Here is an 18,399-nt window from a genome sequence, read left to right on the forward strand (position 1 = left end):
TCACCCAGTCTGAGGGAGACTGTCTCCCTCAGTGGCCAGGACTAGAACTGAGAAAGGCCACCCTGTCAGCGCATGTACAAACTAAACCAGGGTCTAGCACCCAGGAGGAGTTCCCAGCTCTTGGGAAGCTGTGTGGAGGGTGCTACAGGCTAGAGGAAGAAGGTGAGGTAGTTCCCAGTTCAGGACCAATGGACCCCATCCCCAGGGTCATCTAACCTCTTGGACTTCAGTATCCTCACCCCCCAAATTAGAAGAAGACCAGCTACTCTGGAGGTTGAGGCAGGAGGATGACAAGTTCAAGGCCAGCCTGGGCAACTTAGTGAGACCCTATCTCAAAAAAATAGAAAGGACTAGGGATGTAACTCCGTGGTAGAATGCCACTGGGTTCAATCCCTAGTACTGCTACAATTACTAACAACGACAATAACAATTAAGTAAAATGGGGAGGAGCCCAATAAGCTGGATTTCCCTTCCCATATGGGTAGCTCACTTTACTTCCCTGGAAGAGTGGGGCTAGACCCTGGCAACAGGGTTTTAGATTTTGGCTTTTGATGACCAAGGGGGTTGTTTGCAGGGGCTGGGGGAGCATCCTCCAGGGTGCTCATTCAGACACCAGAGTGAAGTGGCCCTCCCTGGCATTGAGGATGGCTATCTCAGAGACGTAATATTATAACATGAGCTAGTCATGTGTCACAGGTGGGCCAGAGGCAGCCTTGGGACTGACTCTAGACAGCAAGCCTGCCATGTGTACAGGAGGCCAGGGCCTGCTGGGCTCCCCGGAGTAACTGAAATCATGTCCACAGGTCAAATGGGTAACAGGACATCAAATGACAAACCCATGTGTTAGGGGGGCTCTGTTCCTGCCGACCCAGAAAACACCTCTTCAGCAATCTAGCTCCCACCTTCCCTAGCTGTGCAGTTCCTGTTCCCATTACAAAAGGGCACGAGATTTGGGCTGGAGTCCCTGCCTGCTCAGATCGCTAAGACATTTCTTCACGTATCTCAGCTTAATTATACTTATGAACCCTATGCTGCTTTCTGCTTGCTTTACAAAGTAAAGGTGGGCCAGGACAGTGGGTACCACTGTACCCACCTCTAATCACAGCGGTTCAACTCGGGAGCCTGAGGTGGGAGGATCACAAGATTGAGGCCAGCCTCAGCAACTTAGCAAGACCCTTTCTCAAAATAAAAAAAAATAAAAAGGACTGGGGCTGTAGCTCAGTGGTAGAGTACCGTGGGTTCAATCCCCTGTACAACAAAGGAAGTAAACAGGTCAACAAGTCAAAATTCACCCAAACCACTGCTAGGCAGAGAGAAAGGTGCCTGGCTGGTCACATCCCCATGCTACAGGTAGAAATGTTTGTGGTCAAAGGTAGCTAAGTCCAAATTAAGTGTACAAATGGGGGTGTCCTGTGTGACATCCAAAAGTGGGACAGAAAAAAACCAGGGGATTCACTTGAGACGGATGGTAATAAGAAGGAACTCATCCTCAGAGCAACTCTGGGGGAAATACAATGACATGGCTAAAACCTATTAGAGAAGACAGAATATGTTTAAATAATTAAGGCAAACAAGACAAGAAGAACAGAAGTTGGGTGTGGTGGCACACACCTCTAATCCCCATGACTTGGGAGGCTGGGGCAGGAGAATCACATGTTTGAGACAGCCTCAGCAACTTAGTGAGAACCTGTCCCAGTATACTCAACATAAAAAATAAAAAAGGGCTGGGGATGTGGCTCAGTGGTAGATGGCCCTAGGTTCAATCCCTAGTACCACCAAAAAATAAATAAATAAAAAGAAAAGAGAAGAAATATAAAGCCAGAGGAAACAGGAAACAAGAAAATAATATTCTAATACTAATCTAATACTCTAATATTAAATGTAAATAAACTAAATCCTGCAATTAAAAAGCAGAGATTGGACTGGGGTCTGGGCGTATGTTCACCCAACTGTATGCTTGTCCACAAAAGATGCACTTTAAATGTAAGACATACACAAGTTAAAGGGAAAAGAGTGTTAAAGTAGCTCATGAAAACACCAAACTTCAGGAAACAGCAAGGTTCTGTTAATACCAAATGGGGCTTCAGGACGAGAACTTTTATAAGGACCAAGATGACTATTTCCCAATGGTAAAGGCACCAACTCACCAAGAAAGTATAACTGGGCAACCTTGGCAGGTTACCAGCCTTAGTTTCCCCATTGATAAAGTGGTAACAATTTTAGTGGCTGCCTCATTGGGGTATGGCAAGGAGCAAATGATTTAACCCACAGCTGGTATTTTGAGCCGTGCTTGGCACATGGCAACTGCTCTGTCTGCTCTCAGCGTTACTGCAGTTGGGACAGAGCTTTAAGCTCTCCACGACCCTGGCCAGCTTCTTCTGAGGTGAGGCTCCATAGGTGGCTCAAGATAAGCTGCAAACACAGGCCACTAGCTGGTTCCTCCAGTTCTTTTTCTTGGTGGCGGTGGAGCAAGGAGTGCACAGGTGCGTGTTTAGAGAGCCGGGGTGGAGGAATGGAAGGAAGGGCCCGCGTGCAGCCAGTGGATCTGTTTGCTTCTAGATCCAAGGGATGAAGTAAAGGAGACTGGGTTAGGGAGAGAGCCCAACTGGGTGGAGTTTGGATGGCCAGCTCTTTAGCTGGTGCTGGGAATGAGTTGGCTCAGGGTGACCCGGGTTGTCTTCCAGCCACAAGAAGGCAGCCAGCACCTGGGACATGGCAGGAGCCACAGCCTACTTTGGGCTTCTCCCTCTGGTCACAGGCACAGGGAGAATGCCCAGTGGCATTGCCTGCCTGCTCCGAAAATGTGATGGCAACACTAGCTTTGCCTCCGGAAGGACTGGGAGCACGTGAAGGCTGTGTCCCGGGAGGCCTGAACAGGGATGAGGAGGCTGGCTTTGGGATTGTGGTTGGCTCTTATTCCCAGGCTTGCGCATTCTTCCTCACTCCAGCTGTGACTCCTTTCCTCTCCTCACCTGTCACTTCTGTCCTTCCCACCTGCCGTGGCCACCCACCTCCCTTGTATTGGAGATTGACTGAGCACCCACCGTGTGCCATACCTTGCCCCTATTCTAACTGTAGGTGGTGGGGCAGTGCCCACCAACTTCACAGATAAGAAAACAGAGGGACTCTGAGAGGTAAAGACACTTACCCAGGGTCTCACGAAACTGATAGACGGCAGAGCCAGGTCCCCCTGACCATCATCGTTTCTTCATCCCACATTGATGTTCTTTACTGTTTGGGCTCCAGATTAATCTTCTTCAGTGCACTGAGTCATCCTAAATCTTCAAGGGTTTCCAATTGCCCAAAGGTGTGGACTCCAGTTTTTTAAAATCTGCATCCCTATGATTAATATTTTGTGAGCATGTTCTGCATTATATGTTCATTTTAACCATCTATAAATTATTTGCTTATGCCAATGTACCATTCTGGGCATTAGAACACAGTCACATGTGGGTTCAAGATGAGATGAATATATCACAAATAGAAATAGCATCTCTAGTATTTTCCCCCTGCCTCTGGGGACGAGCCTGTGAGTACTGTTGGGGTGTGCATGCATCCCTGCCTTGAGAACAACCTGACTGGCAGATGAAGCACCAACTTTGAGACCTGGTGTAGGTATTCTGTTTTCCAACACTCTCAGCCAATTTCCTCCTACTATCCACAGAGCAGTGTTAAGGAACCAGATGGACCACAGGCATTCTGAACTCCACATCTATACACACTCCCTCTGTTCCCTTCCCTCTCCCCCTTGCCAAACCCTGCATGTTATGTGATCAAACTCCAGATCATCTGCAAAACCATTCTCACCACCCCTGCACCTGGGCATTTGTACCAAGCATCCTGCCTCTGGATCTCACCCTCCCTTGTATCATCCAGCACTAAACTGTCTTGCTTGGCATGCCTCACCTTGCTTAATGAACACTTAATGCAGGTACCATTATTACTTCCATTTTATAGGTAGGTACACCAAGGCTCAGAGAAGTCAAATAAGTTCCCCAAGGTCACACTGTAAATGGAAGAACCAGGATTTGTACCTGAGACTGAAACTCTGATTAAGCACTAAGCTATATGAAGCAAAAATGGTGTCTTACATTCCTGTTGGTTCTTTCCAGCCCTTGGCACATACACACACGTGCATTCGCTTGCTCTCATTCTCTCTCTCTCTCTCTCTCTCTCTCTCTCTCTCTCTCTCTCTCTCTCTCTCTCCCTCCCTCCCTCCCTCCCTCCCTCCCTCTCTCTCTCTCTCTCTCTCTCTCTCTCCCTCCCCCTCCCCCTCCCTCCCTCCCTCCCTCCCTCTCTCTCTCTCTCTCTCTCTCTCTCTCTCTCTCTCTCTCTCTCTCTCTCTCTCTCTCTCTCACACACACACACACACACACACACACCAAATGTTAAGCAAATTGTTAAATGAACGATTGTTTGAAAGGGTGAATGAAGAAGTTACCCAGACCAACACAAAGAACAAAGCCCATGATGGAAGGGAAAGAGCCTCTTTTGTTCTTGATATAGAATATATTGACTCCTGTATTGAAAGAGTTCCAAGCAAAACTACAGGTTTCAGTTGTGGCTGAATCCAAGCGCTCAGGGATCATCACCGGGATTCTGCCTCTAGCTGTGGCTTGGCCATCCTCTGTGCTGAGTCCTTAGGCAAGCTCTGCTAGCAGCCCCATCAGGAAGAAAACTCATTGCACCAGCTTTCTGAATCCCATGGCTGTAGCCAGGGGTGGTGGTGGGTGATCAGTTCTGCATCCTGAATCAGGAGGGTGGATAGTGCTAACAAACTGCATGAGCCGAGAGGGGTGGGGAATGGGTTGCTATACCTAGAAGATGGGTGAATGCATGGGGGAACGGGAAGGCATGAATATCTAGGGTCCACCTTGTCTCTTGCAGGACCTGGTGGACTGGCAGAAGCCTCTCCTGTGGCAGGTGGGCCACTTGGGAGAAAAGTATGATGAATGGGTCCACCAGCCCGTGACCAGGCCCATTCGCCTCTTTCACTCAGACCTTGTCGAGGCCCTCTCCAAGACTGCCTGGTGAGCCCTGAAAGGAATCTGTGGTGGGATGTCCTTCTCTCCTGATAGTGCCAGTCAGATATCAAAGGATAGGCAATCAGGTCCCTCCCTAGAATGCAGGGATGTACTCTAAGCTCTTGGGGAAGGTAGGACATGCCATAGACATAATCTATTCCTGTGCATTTTGTCCATTCACTCAGTGTAACCAGAAACCTACATTTAACCATAAACTACTCTGAATGCCACCCCTGGTCTATTTCACATTCCTTTGCTCGGTTAGCAGCTTCTAATGTCCATGGGAACAATTTTACCTGCAAATATCTCCTCTGCCACAAGAGGTCATTATCTATCAAGCTGCACAAAGTAAGTAGCAATGGGATGAAGTTCTTTTCTTCCAATGACACATCTCAGATTGGTAGATGGATTCAAAGCCTTTTTTCTCCCCCTATCGCTCCCATGAGTGTCCCTTTGATTCCAGGACTCCAGATACTTTCTGCATGTGCTTTGGTGTCACCTTGTCCCCATCCCCGGTTGAACTGTGTGTTTCTAGGGAAAGTGAACCCTGTGGATCCCCCATGCATATATCTCTCTTACCCGGTGGCTCTCCTGCAGGTATAGTGTACCCATCATCTGGGTGCCCCTGATGCTGTATCTCAGCTGGTCCTACTACCGAACTCTTGCCCAAGGCAATGTCCGCCTCTTCACATCGTTCACAACAGGTAATACCAGGTTCCTTTCAGACTTGCTCCCGTGGGTCCTGGAGGCAGGAGATCTGTGTTCTCCCTGCACCTACATTTCTAAGAGCATAAGACCCTAAACCACATAACCAAGACTTTTAAGTGAGGCCTGTTTACAGAAAACATTTGAAACATTTTTTCAGACTTCTACCCCACCCCCAAATGGATACAAAACTTAGCAAAACATCAGCAGAAACTATAAACTAAGTCACTTCCCCAGATGGCATAGCAATAAACAGGTGGTGGGGGGCAGGGAGTAGGGGTCTTCTCAACATGTCTAATACCAGGAAATGTAGAACCTGGGATTCTTTGTCAAGAAACTAAACAAGGAGGCTGGGGTTGTAGAGCACTTGCCTAGCATGTGTGAGGCACTGCATTTGATTCTCAGCACCACATATAAATAAATAAAATAAAGGTCCATCGATAACTACACACACACACACACACACACATATATATTAAAAATACATGTATTTTAAAAATAAATAAATAAATAAACTAGACAAAGCCAGGCATGGTGCACACCTGTCATTCCAGAAAGTAGGGAGGCCAAGGCAGGAGGACTGCATGGTTGAGGCTAGTCTGACAACTTGGCAAGACCCTGTCTCAAAATTAAAAATAAAAAGAGCTGGGGATGTAGGACAGTGGTGCATAACATGCACAAGGCCCTGGGTTCCATCCCCAGCACTGCAAAAGGACAAAGAGGAAGAAAAAAGAAAATGAAACCACTTCACCAGGTGGCACAGCTGAGAGCTATATTCAGACTGATCTGTGATCAGAGCACAGATCAGCAGAGAACCTGGGAGAGAAAGATCTGACAGTGTCCTAGCTCATGTCCAGGGCAAAGGACCGTGCAGCAGAGCCCTGGCTTGGGAATAACACGGCCCCCCTTCACTGAGCACTTAGCTGTGTGCTTTCCAGGGACTAGCTTGTGGAACCCTTCGCAGCTCTGTGGGAACAGCACTGCCGTCATCCCCTCCCGGAACAAGGAAATGTGGTCATTCCTCTGTGTATTCATACTTCAGAACATCACGCAGTGCACAGGAAATGCATGATTTTAAAAAATCAAAAATAAGAGTTGAGGAAATGGAGCCTCACAGATGTCAAGCAAGTGATCCAGGGTCCTGTGGTCCAGGATGCAGAGACGAGGTGTCCACCAGCTTCTAATCAGGGGACAGAGGACAAGAGAGCACTGTCAAAGAAAAGAGCCCGTGGGACCCCGTGTCTCAGGGTGGCCATTCTGCTAACCTACTCCACAAGCTCACTGCATACCCTAAGGCTCCAGGTATCCTGAGCCTCCACCTGTCCAGGTAGTCTGGTACCTCCGGGAGGTGTCAAGAGTATCAAGCCTCTCAGGAGGGCTTCCTCTGCTGACCACAGTCACAGTCCCGCCTCTGAGCTCTCTGCTCAGTCTGCCAAGTGCAGGTGAGGACTCCTTTCCCCATGCCCCAAGGCTTCTCTCCTGGCCATCTCCCTCAGGGGCAGCAAGTCAAGGCCTTAAAGATTTAAAGAGAGGCCATGGCCACAGCACTGGGAGCCTCAGTTTATCCACCTCACCCAGGATGAGGTGTAGGATGAGCAATTTGGGGCAGCCCCCCTCCAACCCAGCCCAGAGCTGCTGCTCCCAGTCACTGAGGGTTACCATGTGTGCCCTGCGAGCCAAAGTCAGCCTGCTCTGCCCACGCTGAATAGCTCAGGCACAGCACAGGGCCTGTTGCTCAGAAGGCCCACTCACTGAATCGCCCACTGTCCACTCAGAGCTCCCCAAACAATCACTGACAGTGGCAGGGCCACCAGGGCTGGCAGCCGGAGGGGGAAGGGGACACCGAAGCTTTGGCCCAGATCCCTCTGCCGGATTCCTCCCGAGATGCCACTCAGTACCAGCTCCAGCCGGCTGGGCAGACAGGGTGATGCTGGGGTGAGGGGGCGGGCGGAGGCTTTGACCTATAGGAGGGACTGTTCTGCATGGCAGGGAGGGCAATTTGAGGACTCTGCAGGACACAGGCCTCTGCAAGCAGCTAAGATGTGCCTGTGAAATCAAATAAAGGTCCAGTGTGGAGGGCCAGTAAGGCCGTGACCATGTGGCCAGCAAGGGGGCGTGATTTCCCAGCTCATCACGTAAAGCACAAGCCATAGAGCACATAAGAGCCCACAGTGCAAGGCAAGGGGACGCTCGGCAGAGTCCCAGTGCTGCTGCTGGACAAAGGGATGCCCTAGAATACATTCAGAAGAGTCAGGATGCCAGGATGCAGTGCCAGCTGAAGGGAGACACGAGTTCGAGACCAAAATTCCTAAATGTATGTACGAAAACGCTTTGAAAAGCCAGCTACGTTCTGCAAATTCAGGATGACCCCCAGAACACATTTGGACTGTCAGGATTCCTAAGAGAATGTTAAACTAAGACCAAGCTGGAACTGTTGCTGAACAGCATCCTGGATGAGCATGCTGGCCTCCAGTGGGATTGTGCTATGGGAGCCCTGGCATAAGGTCAAGGCCGAAGTCTATGACCAGGGAATATTCCTGTGTGTCCAGTCCCATGTGTCCAGAATATGTGACAAGGAAGGGCACCCTCAAGGTCAAGGGAGAACCAGAGAAGAAACCCCTTTTCCCTCAACAAGGAACCCTGCAGAACTCTGCGAGGAGAATTGAAAGAAAGGATAAAAGTAGGACTCTTGGAAGTATTAATATAGAATAAGGTTTTTTTTTTTTTTTGTTTTTTGTTTTTTTTTTTGCAGTGCTGGGGAATGAACTCAGGGCCTTGTGCTTGCAAGGCAAGCACTCTACCAACTGAGCTATATCCCAGCCCTGTTTTTGTTTTCTTTTGTTTGCAATACTGAGGATTGAACCAGGGGCACTTTATCGTTGAGTTACATCCCCAGCCCTTTAAATTTTTTTTTTTATTTTAAGACAGGTTCTCACTAAGTTGCTCAGACTGGCCTTGACCTTTTGATCCTCCTACCTCAGCCCCTGAGTCACTTCGATTACAAGCTTGCACCACTGCTCATGGCTATATATTGTTCTTATTATATAATCTAACATATGCTCATCATATAATCAGATATTATATTACCTCCACCCTAAAAACAACCCTTCAAGGTGGGTAGGGTATTTTACTGTAGGTAAGGCAGGTCCAGATTTGAATGCAGGTCTACAAATCCAGAGCCCGTGTTCTCTGCACTTCACCAGAGTGCTCTGAAGGACCCCAGAGGTATCTGGACTTCCCTGGAAGCTGGGCCTCTTGCCAACCAGAGCAGACGAGCCAAGATCAAATGGCCACTTGCAGTCAGAGTCAGTAAAGCTGTTAGGCAAGTCCCTAGGATCAAAGATGGGCATGGCAGGCCCCACAGATGAGAGGTGTTAGAGCAACTTGAAACCAGACGAGCGAGATGCAGCCTTTAGAACTTGGTTCTTGGCTGCATTGTATGCCAGTTCCCAGGTGCATCATTTGGTGATTCTAAGGTGCATGGAGATTCATTCAGACATTAGAAGGGGGCTTGACCTGAGTCTGGCCAAAGAGCCTCCTGCCTTCTCCGCCTTTATTCCTTCCTCAGCAGCCACTATGGTCATCGGTCCTGGGCCTGCCATAGCCTACAGACAGCCCCAGCCCTTCAGAAGAACCTCCTTAACCAAACCCAAAGGTGCCTCCCTCTGGTCCTGGCTCTGTCTGCTCTGGGAGTAGCAAAGATCTAATCTCATCCCTGCAGTGAGGTTTTCCTCTGTTATTCTCCCAATAAATCTCTGTGTACTGGAGATACAAGGGGAAGGGCCCAGATTCCACCCATAAGAGTCTCATCACCTGTGGGTAGAGGTGGAAGTGAAAAATGACCCACAGTACATTGGGGTTCCAGGGGATGAGGGCAGGCAGAGCAGGAGGCAGGAACAGCCAAGTGGGTGAAGGCGTCAACGCAGGCCTCACACGTGGACTGGGTCTCTAGGGCTAAGGCAGGCAGGGGGATTCCAGGGAAGGAAACAGGAGCAAAAGTACAGAGCTGGGGGAGAGAATGCAGTATATCTGAGGAGCCACAAGTGATTTGTTTTGGCCCCAGTAAGGTGACAGGAGCCCAACCTTGTGGTCAGCAAGATCAGAACTTGAGAGACTTGAGTACTCTGCCTCAGAGACTGGACTTTGTCTAAAGACCATGAGGCCATGGAAGGTTTTAATAGCATCTGGAGGCAGAATGGGGGTGGGGGGGGACCCAGTGATGTCATGGGGCCAAAGGTGACAAGGTAATGGGATTAAGAGCCCCAAAAGGACCCAAGGTAGGTAGGTGGGTTGATTGATTTCAATTGAGGTGTGATCTATATACCATCAAATTAGCCATTTTAAAGTCAACAGTTGCTGGCACACACCTGTAATCCCAGCTGCCCCAGAGACTGAGGTAGAAGGATCACAAGTTCAAAGCCAGCTTCAGCAACTTAGCAAGACCCTGTCTCTGAATAAAAATTAAAATGGCTGGGGATGTGGCTCCATGGTTAAGCACCTCTGGGCTCACTCCCTAATAACCAAAAAATCATTTAATTAACTACCTTTAATAAAGCCAACAGTTCAGTGGCCTTTAGTACATTCACAGTGTCGCGCAGCTACCCTCTCTGTTAGTTTCAAATCCTTCTTATCACCCCAAAAGGAAACCCCTGTGCCCATCGAGCCCTCGCTCCCCTGTTCGCTGGCCCACAGCCCCTGGCAACCACCATTCTGCTCTGTGTTCCACAAATGTACCTATTCTGAGTGTTTCATGTAAATGGAGTCAAACACCCTCTGACCTTTTGTGCCCGACTTCTGTAACTTTGCCAAGAGGTCTTCAGGAAGTGGAACTGGCAGGACTTGGGGACTCTGGGACTGAGGGAAGGCGGGCAAGTTGAGTCTGGCTCCTTTGGTGACGTGAAAACCCCTCACTGAGGAGGAAGCCCAGGAGGAGCAGCCCAGAGGGGCAGAGGTGAGATGCCGGAAGGAAGAGGAAGACAACTGACTTCCTTCCGGGGATGTCAGCCCTGGGGGCCTGTGCACACATGGAGATGCCCAGTAGCCAGCAATCATGGGGGAGGGTTGGAGGTACAGGCGTGGGGGCTGTCAGTGTGTGGGGTGTGGTTGAAGTGAAATGAGCAGGGAGGGTGGAGGGGCAAGGTTTCAGCAGAGTTTCCATGATGGAGCCTGAGAAGGAACAGATAGACACATCAGTTGACAGTGCACAACTCAAGATGTCCTAAGGACCACTGATTGTACACTCTATCTAGCTGGGATTTTTTTAATATGTATATTTTTTGGTTGTAGATGGACACAATATCTTTATTTATTTGTTTTTATGTGGTGCTGAGGATTGAACCCAGTGCCTCACACATGCGGGGCAAGCGCTCCACCACTGAGCGAGAGCCCAGCCCCTTGGTTTATAGCGCACGAGAACTGTGTTTTGATAAAGCTGTTATTTAGAGAGAGAGAGTGTGGCCAAAGCGATGGCAGGTGGGAGAGAGAAGTGAAGCTCAGAGGGTGGAGACAGACATGGAAGAAACAGGACAGGAGCCGAAGGGACAAGGATGGATGTCCCCACGAGGTCAAAGGAAGAATGAAGTGGAGAGAAGTAACAAGGAGAGAGTTGCAAGGGCTGCAGGTGCCATCACCCCACACTTGAAAATAATTAGGAGGGGCTGGGGTTGGGGCTCAGTGGTAGAGCGCTTGCCTGGTATGAGAGAGGGTTAGGGTTCCATCCTGAGCACCACATATAAATAAATAAGGGCCGGGGAGGGGATATAGCTCAATTGGTAGAGTGCTTGTCTCGCATGCACAAGGCCCTGGGTTCAATCCCCAGCACCGCAAAAATAAATAAATAAATAAATAAATAAATAAATAAATAAATAAATAAATAAATAAATAAAATAAAATAAAATAAAAAAGATCCATTGACAACTAAAAAAATATGGGGAAAAAAAAAGAAAATAATTAGGTCCGTCTAGCCTTCCTGTCCCCGTCCAGGCTAATCTTCAGTTTTCTCAAGTCTTCCTCGGATGCTGTGATTTTGAGTCTTGGCTGCTGAGATTTCCACTTGGGTTTTCCTGCCCTTCCTGCCCGTGGTCCCCAGCCGTTCACTTCTTCCCTCAGTAACTCCTGTCTCTACTGGCTCTGTCAGGATCATCTCTTCTCCCCCATGCCACTGTGGCAAGGTCACCCTCCCAGGCAGCTGTCCAGCATCTGGCGGTCGCCATGCTTCCTATGCTGTGCTGTGCTTTCCTCCAAGGAAAACATCAGCTCTCTGGCCAAAGGACCCTTGCTGTGGTAAAGGGCCCCTCCTGTGCCCAGTACAGATCCTCAGCCTCTTCCCAGCATCATCCCAGGCCCCCAACTGTGTTGCCTGGCCCCTTAGCACAGGGCACAGGGCAGTAGCTCCCAAGCTTACGAGGGGTGATGAGGCGGGGCCTCCAGAGCCACTAGGCCTTGGTGTACCTGGGAACGCATCAGCTCTGACTGCCTCTCTGCCTCCCTGCAGAGTACTCAGTGGCTGTGCCTGAGTCTGTGTTCCCCGGCCTCTTCGTGCTGGGGATGTTCCTCTGGAGCCTCATTGAGTACCTCATCCACCGCTTCCTGTTCCACATGAAGCCTCCCAGTAACAGCTATTACCTCATCATGCTGCACTTCGTCATGCACGGCCAGCACCACAAGGTGAGTGGCACGGGACCCACCAGGCAGCACGCGCAGCCAGCTGCCTGCAGCTATAACCAGTACCCCGGGGTGGATCTTTCTGGGGGTCTGATGTCAGGCCGAAGTGACAGGAAACCAAGGGTGTTTGCTCTCGCTTAGTGGGATAATTGGGTTGGGCATCCTAATCCGAGCCAGGTGGACAGGGTGAGCATGTCTCTGTGCACACGCTCCATTGTTATTCATTTATTCAATTATTGGTACAGGAGACGGAACCCAGAGGCACATCCCCAGTCCTTTTTATTTTTTATTTTGAGACAGGGTCTTGTTAAGTTGCTTAGGTCCTTGCTAAGTTGCTGAGGCTGGCCTCGAACTTGCAATCCTCCTATCTCAGTCTCCCAAGCTGCTGGGATTACAGGCGTGTACCTCTAGGCCTGGTTCCACTGTTATTATCGCCAGGCACTACCCTTCACACATCATCCTCTTCAACCCTCATAATAACTTATTCATACATTCACCCAACGTAAGTTCACTGAGTGCTTCCTAAGTGCCAGGCCCTGTGCTAGACAAAACAGACAAGACCCTTGCCCTGTGGTTTCATTCATTTTTTTGGTTTGTTGGTACTGGGGATTGAATCCAGAGCCGCTTTACCACTGAACCACATCGCCAGCTGTTTTATTTTGAGACAGGGCCTCACCAAGTTGCCAAGGCTGGCCTTAGACTTGTGACCCTCCTGCTTCACCTTCCCAAGTCACTGGGATCACAACGTGTGCCCTGGTACCCGGCTGCCCTTGTGGCTTCCCTTTGAAGATGGTGCTGCAGTCTGTCCATTCCACAGAGCAGGAAACTGAGCTCTGGGGACACTAAGTAACTAAGCAACCCACCCAAGGTCACACCGGGCACAGGCACAGCCAGGATGTTGTGCCCCACTCTGTGGCCTCCAGCGTCAGTACTCTCAAGCACTCACCCCCTAAGGGCACTTCGTGACTTTCCTAGAAGCTGGGACTGGAAGCCAGCTCTGCCCTGCACTGTGCTGTCTTTTTCCTGTCCCAGAGTGAACCCCAGGGAGCCCCCATGCTCCGACTTCCCTGAACATTTACATTTTCCCAGAAGTGAGTCCCTGGGCTGGGGATGCAGCTCACTGGGAGCGTGCTTACCTGGCATGCACGGGGCCATGGATTCAATCCCAGGCACCAGAACGGGAAGAAGAAGAAAAGTAAGTTCTTACCACCACCACACACACTCTGTTTCTTGCTGGGCATAAATCAGAAAATGTGACAGATAGGATACTTTTAGGACACAAGTTCAGATGTGGAAAAAAGAAAACTGTAAAACCCTTGTATTGCTGATGCTGAACTTGGGTTTCATGACAGCAACTCAGCCTAACTTGTCTGAATGAGTTCAGTCAAACTCAGAATTTTACAGACCTACTGAGAGAGTTGTCAGGTGGATTGGGGGGGGTACTCTCCCTGTTCTCCCAGAGCTGATCTGTGTTCCAGGGATCCTATAGAGTGGCCAGTCTTGGTGGGGTGACCAGTTCTGGGCCAACTTGTCACTCAGTTATGTTCCAAGAGTTGCCATGGCCCCGGCCCAGCCTGGCCAGTGCCCTTCCTGCAGGTTGACCTGCAGCCCATCCGGCCCATTCTCTCCAGGGTGTGCAGCATCTGCAGCCATGTCCCTTGAGGCGTTCTCAAGGCCTTTTCAGATCTGCCGCCCCCTGTGTTAACTTCACCATCCTCAGAGGATGAAAGAAACTCCCGAGGATCTGCTCAGCTTACCCTGGGGCTCCGGGTGCTGTCTCAGTCTCCCCTTGATAGACCCTTCCACACCAGTACGTCGGGGCCCCTGCCGCCTCCCCACCCATGAGGACGTGAAGGGCCTGTGTGGCCTGTAGCCACCTGGGCTCCAATTAGGAACCTCTCCTCAGACCTCCAGTGCTCTGGAGGGCCCTAACTCCACTGCACCCTGCAGCTGGCTCAGACCAACTCATGAGAGAGCAACACCCATCCCTTCCCAGCTCCACCTCGGTGAAGGTAGCTTGAAATCAGCCATGGTGGAGGCATTTTTCACCACAAGAATTGGCAGACGCTACAAGTCAGGGCTCATTCCTCTCTCTCCCTTTCTCCCCAGTCCTCCCTCCCTCCTTTTTCTGCGAGCTGGTTCTCTAGTCCTGCACGGTCCTGTTGCTGTTGCTCTGAGACTAGGAAGACCCACATTGCTTCTCTCTCTCTCTCTCTCTCTCTCTCTCTCTCTCTCTCTCTCTCTCTCTCTCTCTCTCTCTCTCTCTCTCTCTCCAGTCGGCAGAGGGTCTCTTTTTTCACAATGCTCGCCAAGCAGTCTGAAGGCTCACCAGGGCCTTTGAAACTTATCCAAGGGCCTAGACCTTCTGTTCTCTGGTTCCCTGTGACACCTCTTGGAAGAAGACCTCCTGTTAGGAAATGGGGGTGGGGATACCACCAGGTTCATCTCACTACCAACTGCACTGACCTCAGGTCAGTCTCCAAAAAGACCCTTGTATTTGGGGGCAGGACTCCTGTCTAGCACCTAACAAGTTCTAGAACCCAGTAAGCTTCTGGAGAATGCGGTAGCTCTGAGCTGCTGGCACACCCACACCCATCCTGCCCGTGGCACACCCCGCCCCGCGTTCCCGGGACGTTTGCCTGATCTCTTCCCGGTTTGAGATCGGAGAGCAGCACACTCTCTCTAGATCTTTCAGGCATGGTGGCCTGTTCTCTGCAAAGCTGCCAAAGGTGCCAAGCCTACCCATGACGGATGGCTGTCCCCTCACCGGAATGTCTGGCTGCTCCGCCCCACCCTCCATGGGGAGTGTCTCTGGCTCAGCATCACATGACCACAGAGAGGCCCTGGGGCCCAGGGCTACCTCTGACACCCAGGCCTCCATCCACAGGCCCCCTTCGATGGCTCCCGCCTGGTCTTCCCCCCGGTGCCGGCTTCTGCGGTGGTCGCCTTCTTCTACACGTTGCTCCGGCTCATCCTGCCTGAGGCGGTGGGGGGCGCTCTGTTTGCTGGCGGCCTCCTGGGCTACATCGTCTATGACATGACCCATTACTACCTGCACTTCGGCTCTCCACGCAAGGGCTCCTACCTGTACAGGATGAAGGCCCACCACGTGAAGCACCACTTTGCACACCAGAAGTCAGGTGAGAACAGCCCCGCCTCCAGCCTCCCTTGTTCATGTGTTGATTTAGTTGACAGCTGCTATGGAGTAGCTAACTACCAAGATCCAGGCTCCACTCAGGGTACTGGGCACACACAGAGGGCTCCCTCTCCACTACCCGCTGGTGCAGGTGGCTGTGCAGAGACAGGCAAGCAAGGAAAGCAATGCATGGCAAAGATGATTTCCGATAGCCATAAGCACCATAAGGAAAATAAAGCAAGGTGGTATTTGAGGAGCTACATGGGTGGGAGGAGGGGCCAGACGCTGTCGAGTGAAATATTATGTGACCTCGTATGTGCTTTTAAACTTTCTGACAGCCCCATTAAAAAGAAAGAATAAACAGGTGAATGGATGGAACTTTAACACTATATTTATTAAACCCGGTATACCTAAACTATCATCATTTCAACATGTAATTAACATAAAAAAAATCATGAATGAGCTGTCTTGCATTCTTCCTCTAATACTAAGTCTTCAAAATCCAAGGTGTACTTTGCACCAACACCGCATGTCAATGGATGCCAGTTTCCCCTGGGAATACTTGATCTATATCTAGACCTCATAGTCTAGATTCACAGACATAAGCTGCTGCAACCATGCTCTCCTCTTTTCCAGAAACTGAATGGAATATCCTTTTTTACATTGAAACTTAGTTTGAATGAAATGAAATCAGAAATTCATTTCCTCTGGAGCTGTTGCCCCAGTCCCAGTTCCCCGTGGCCACATGCAGCTAGAGGACAGCAAAGCTCAAAACAGCATGGCCCAGGAAGGGATCACTGCAGGTGTCCTTAGAGCTGAGGCCCAAATAAAGAAAAGCCAGCACTGCTGTCTGGGGAAGGAGTGTGCCAAGAGCAGCAGCCCTGGGCAGAGGGGAAGCTGGTCCCCCAAGAAATGGGAAGAAGCCAGAGGTGAGAAGGGCCAGGCGAGAGGCAGGCACAGCCAGGCCACCCAGGGACTCAGGCCAGACCTGGAGTTTGGGTTAATTCCTGCTGTATGCTGGGGACACCAGAAACACGGTTGCCTTGCACTCATCTTCTGCCAGGGTGGCCCTGGCATCCTGGCAGACGGGGCAGATGTTGAAATCTAACCTGCACACTCTCCCTGCCCTGGCTCCCTTCCCAAGTAAGTTTATCTCTGCCTCTTCATCAGCACCTCACTTCTTCCCCATTTGTCTCCCTTTCTAGGATTTGGCATCAGCACTAAATTGTGGGATTACTTTTTCCACACGCTCATCCCAGAGGAAACCCACCCAAAGACGCAGTGACAGCTCCTCCCAGCTCCTCCATTCTGCCCTCAGCCCAGCTGTGGCCCCCGTCCCCACCCTCCATCCAGACCCTGCTAAGAAGGTTGGCTTGGCCAGGCAGGATGGGCTTTGTCGGGCCCTGGGGCTTGGTAGAGGGTACCAAGGAGACCCTGAGGCAGGACTGCCCTCCTGGCTCACCATGGGAGGATCATGGCCTCTTAATGGCCAGATGGCCCTCAGGGACTGGCTCTTCCCCAGAGCATCCTGGCCTTTCCACTGGCATCCCTGACTCAGCCTCAGCCCACAAGACTACTTCAGGGCCCAACCAACAGCCCCAAGGGGCATGAAGAAAACTGACCCCTGAGGCCAGACCTGTGCCCCATCTGTGCCTTAGCATCTTGGGCTCCCTGGGAGCCGCCTCAAGCGGTGGAGGGACCAATGTCACAGCAGGGGCAGGGTTGTGTGACCTGTGGCTCTGTCTGCCCCTCCTGTGCTTTCTGGAGAGGGTTTCATGCCTCTGAGGTGAATGAAGGGCTCTCACAAGACAGCATGATGCCTCCCACCGGCTGGCCTGGGCCCCAGGGCAGCCCATCCAGCCCTGCCAACCACAGGTGCCTGCTGCACCCTGTGCTCTTCAGTGCTCACTCAACCGGCCCTCACCTATCTGTACAGAAGCCTAGGGGTGTCTGGCCTCTGCCTCAAGGCAGGCAGGTGCCCTGGCCCCGTCTTTGGAAATCACCAGCTGCTCTAGCCATCTCTACTCTGGCCCCAGAACCACAAAACTTCTTCCCCAGAGAGGCTGAAGAGGCCCTTCCTCTGGTGGGGGCCCCACCCCAGCCCCAGCCACTCTCGGCCTCCACCTGGCACAAGTGGGCCCCTGTGCCCCACTCAGGATCCTCCCAGCCAGTGCCTCCTGAAGCCAAGGAGGAGCCTTCATGTGGTGCCTTACCTCCCACCCCACATCCCACACCCTGCAGATGAGGCTCCGTCCAGTCTTCCTCGTAACCAAAATCCTCACTGCTCCCGAGAGGGTCTTATTTATAAACGATAGAACTGTCCTTAGTCTGGCCACAGACCAAGCAGCTAGTCAGACAGCCCTTTCTAATCCTACATGTCGAACTCATGTAGAAATCGCTTTGCCCTGTTTCTGGCTCTTCTTACCCACAGACCATTACTACTTGAAACTTGTTAAAAACTCCATGCGTGGAAAGGCTAAAGAGAAGCAGTTCGACCGATCCTGTGATTTATACTGTTTACTGCGAGGCTATTTAAAGATTTTGGAATAAATATACAAAATTACAGTTGTGAAAAAAAAAGATGTAAATAAATTGTATATTTTGAAAAATAAAACATTGAAAAGAAACCCGCAAGGACTCGTTGTTGTTGGTTGATGGCGACTCAGTCAGACTCCAGGGTGACTGGGAAGTAGCAGGGGGACCAACAGGGAGGAGGATTTTATTACTCGCCAGGTTGTATAGAACTGCTGGGGCATGGTGACAATAAAAAGCTGACCAACTCTTATGCTCTTACTTGGATTTATTACTGTTTTTAAATCCTCCATAGGTGGCATCTCACCTTATTGCCTGCATGGGGGGATCGCTCTCACA

At 50.7% G+C, this 18,399-nt stretch overlaps 1 protein-coding gene across 1 annotated transcript in view; it reads left to right on the forward strand.

The window, feature by feature from the left end:
- FA2H (fatty acid 2-hydroxylase) overlaps window positions 1–18,151 on the forward strand; it is a 51,951-nt gene extending 33,800 nt beyond the window's left edge. Inside the window, exons 3-7 of the mRNA XM_079117251.1 lie at window positions 4,888–5,030; window positions 5,622–5,728; window positions 12,223–12,395; window positions 15,280–15,532; window positions 16,734–18,151. Of these exons, the coding sequence (XP_078973377.1) occupies window positions 4,888–5,030; window positions 5,622–5,728; window positions 12,223–12,395; window positions 15,280–15,532; window positions 16,734–16,813 (756 nt within the window). The 3' untranslated portion in view covers window positions 16,814–18,151. The remainder of the gene's footprint in view (window positions 1–4,887; window positions 5,031–5,621; window positions 5,729–12,222; window positions 12,396–15,279; window positions 15,533–16,733) is intronic.
- Window positions 18,152–18,399: the final 248 nt, after the last annotated feature.

This window comes from Sciurus vulgaris, assembly GCF_902686455.1.
Source record: "Sciurus vulgaris genome assembly, chromosome: 17".
Taxonomy (NCBI): domain Eukaryota; kingdom Metazoa; phylum Chordata; class Mammalia; order Rodentia; family Sciuridae; genus Sciurus; species Sciurus vulgaris.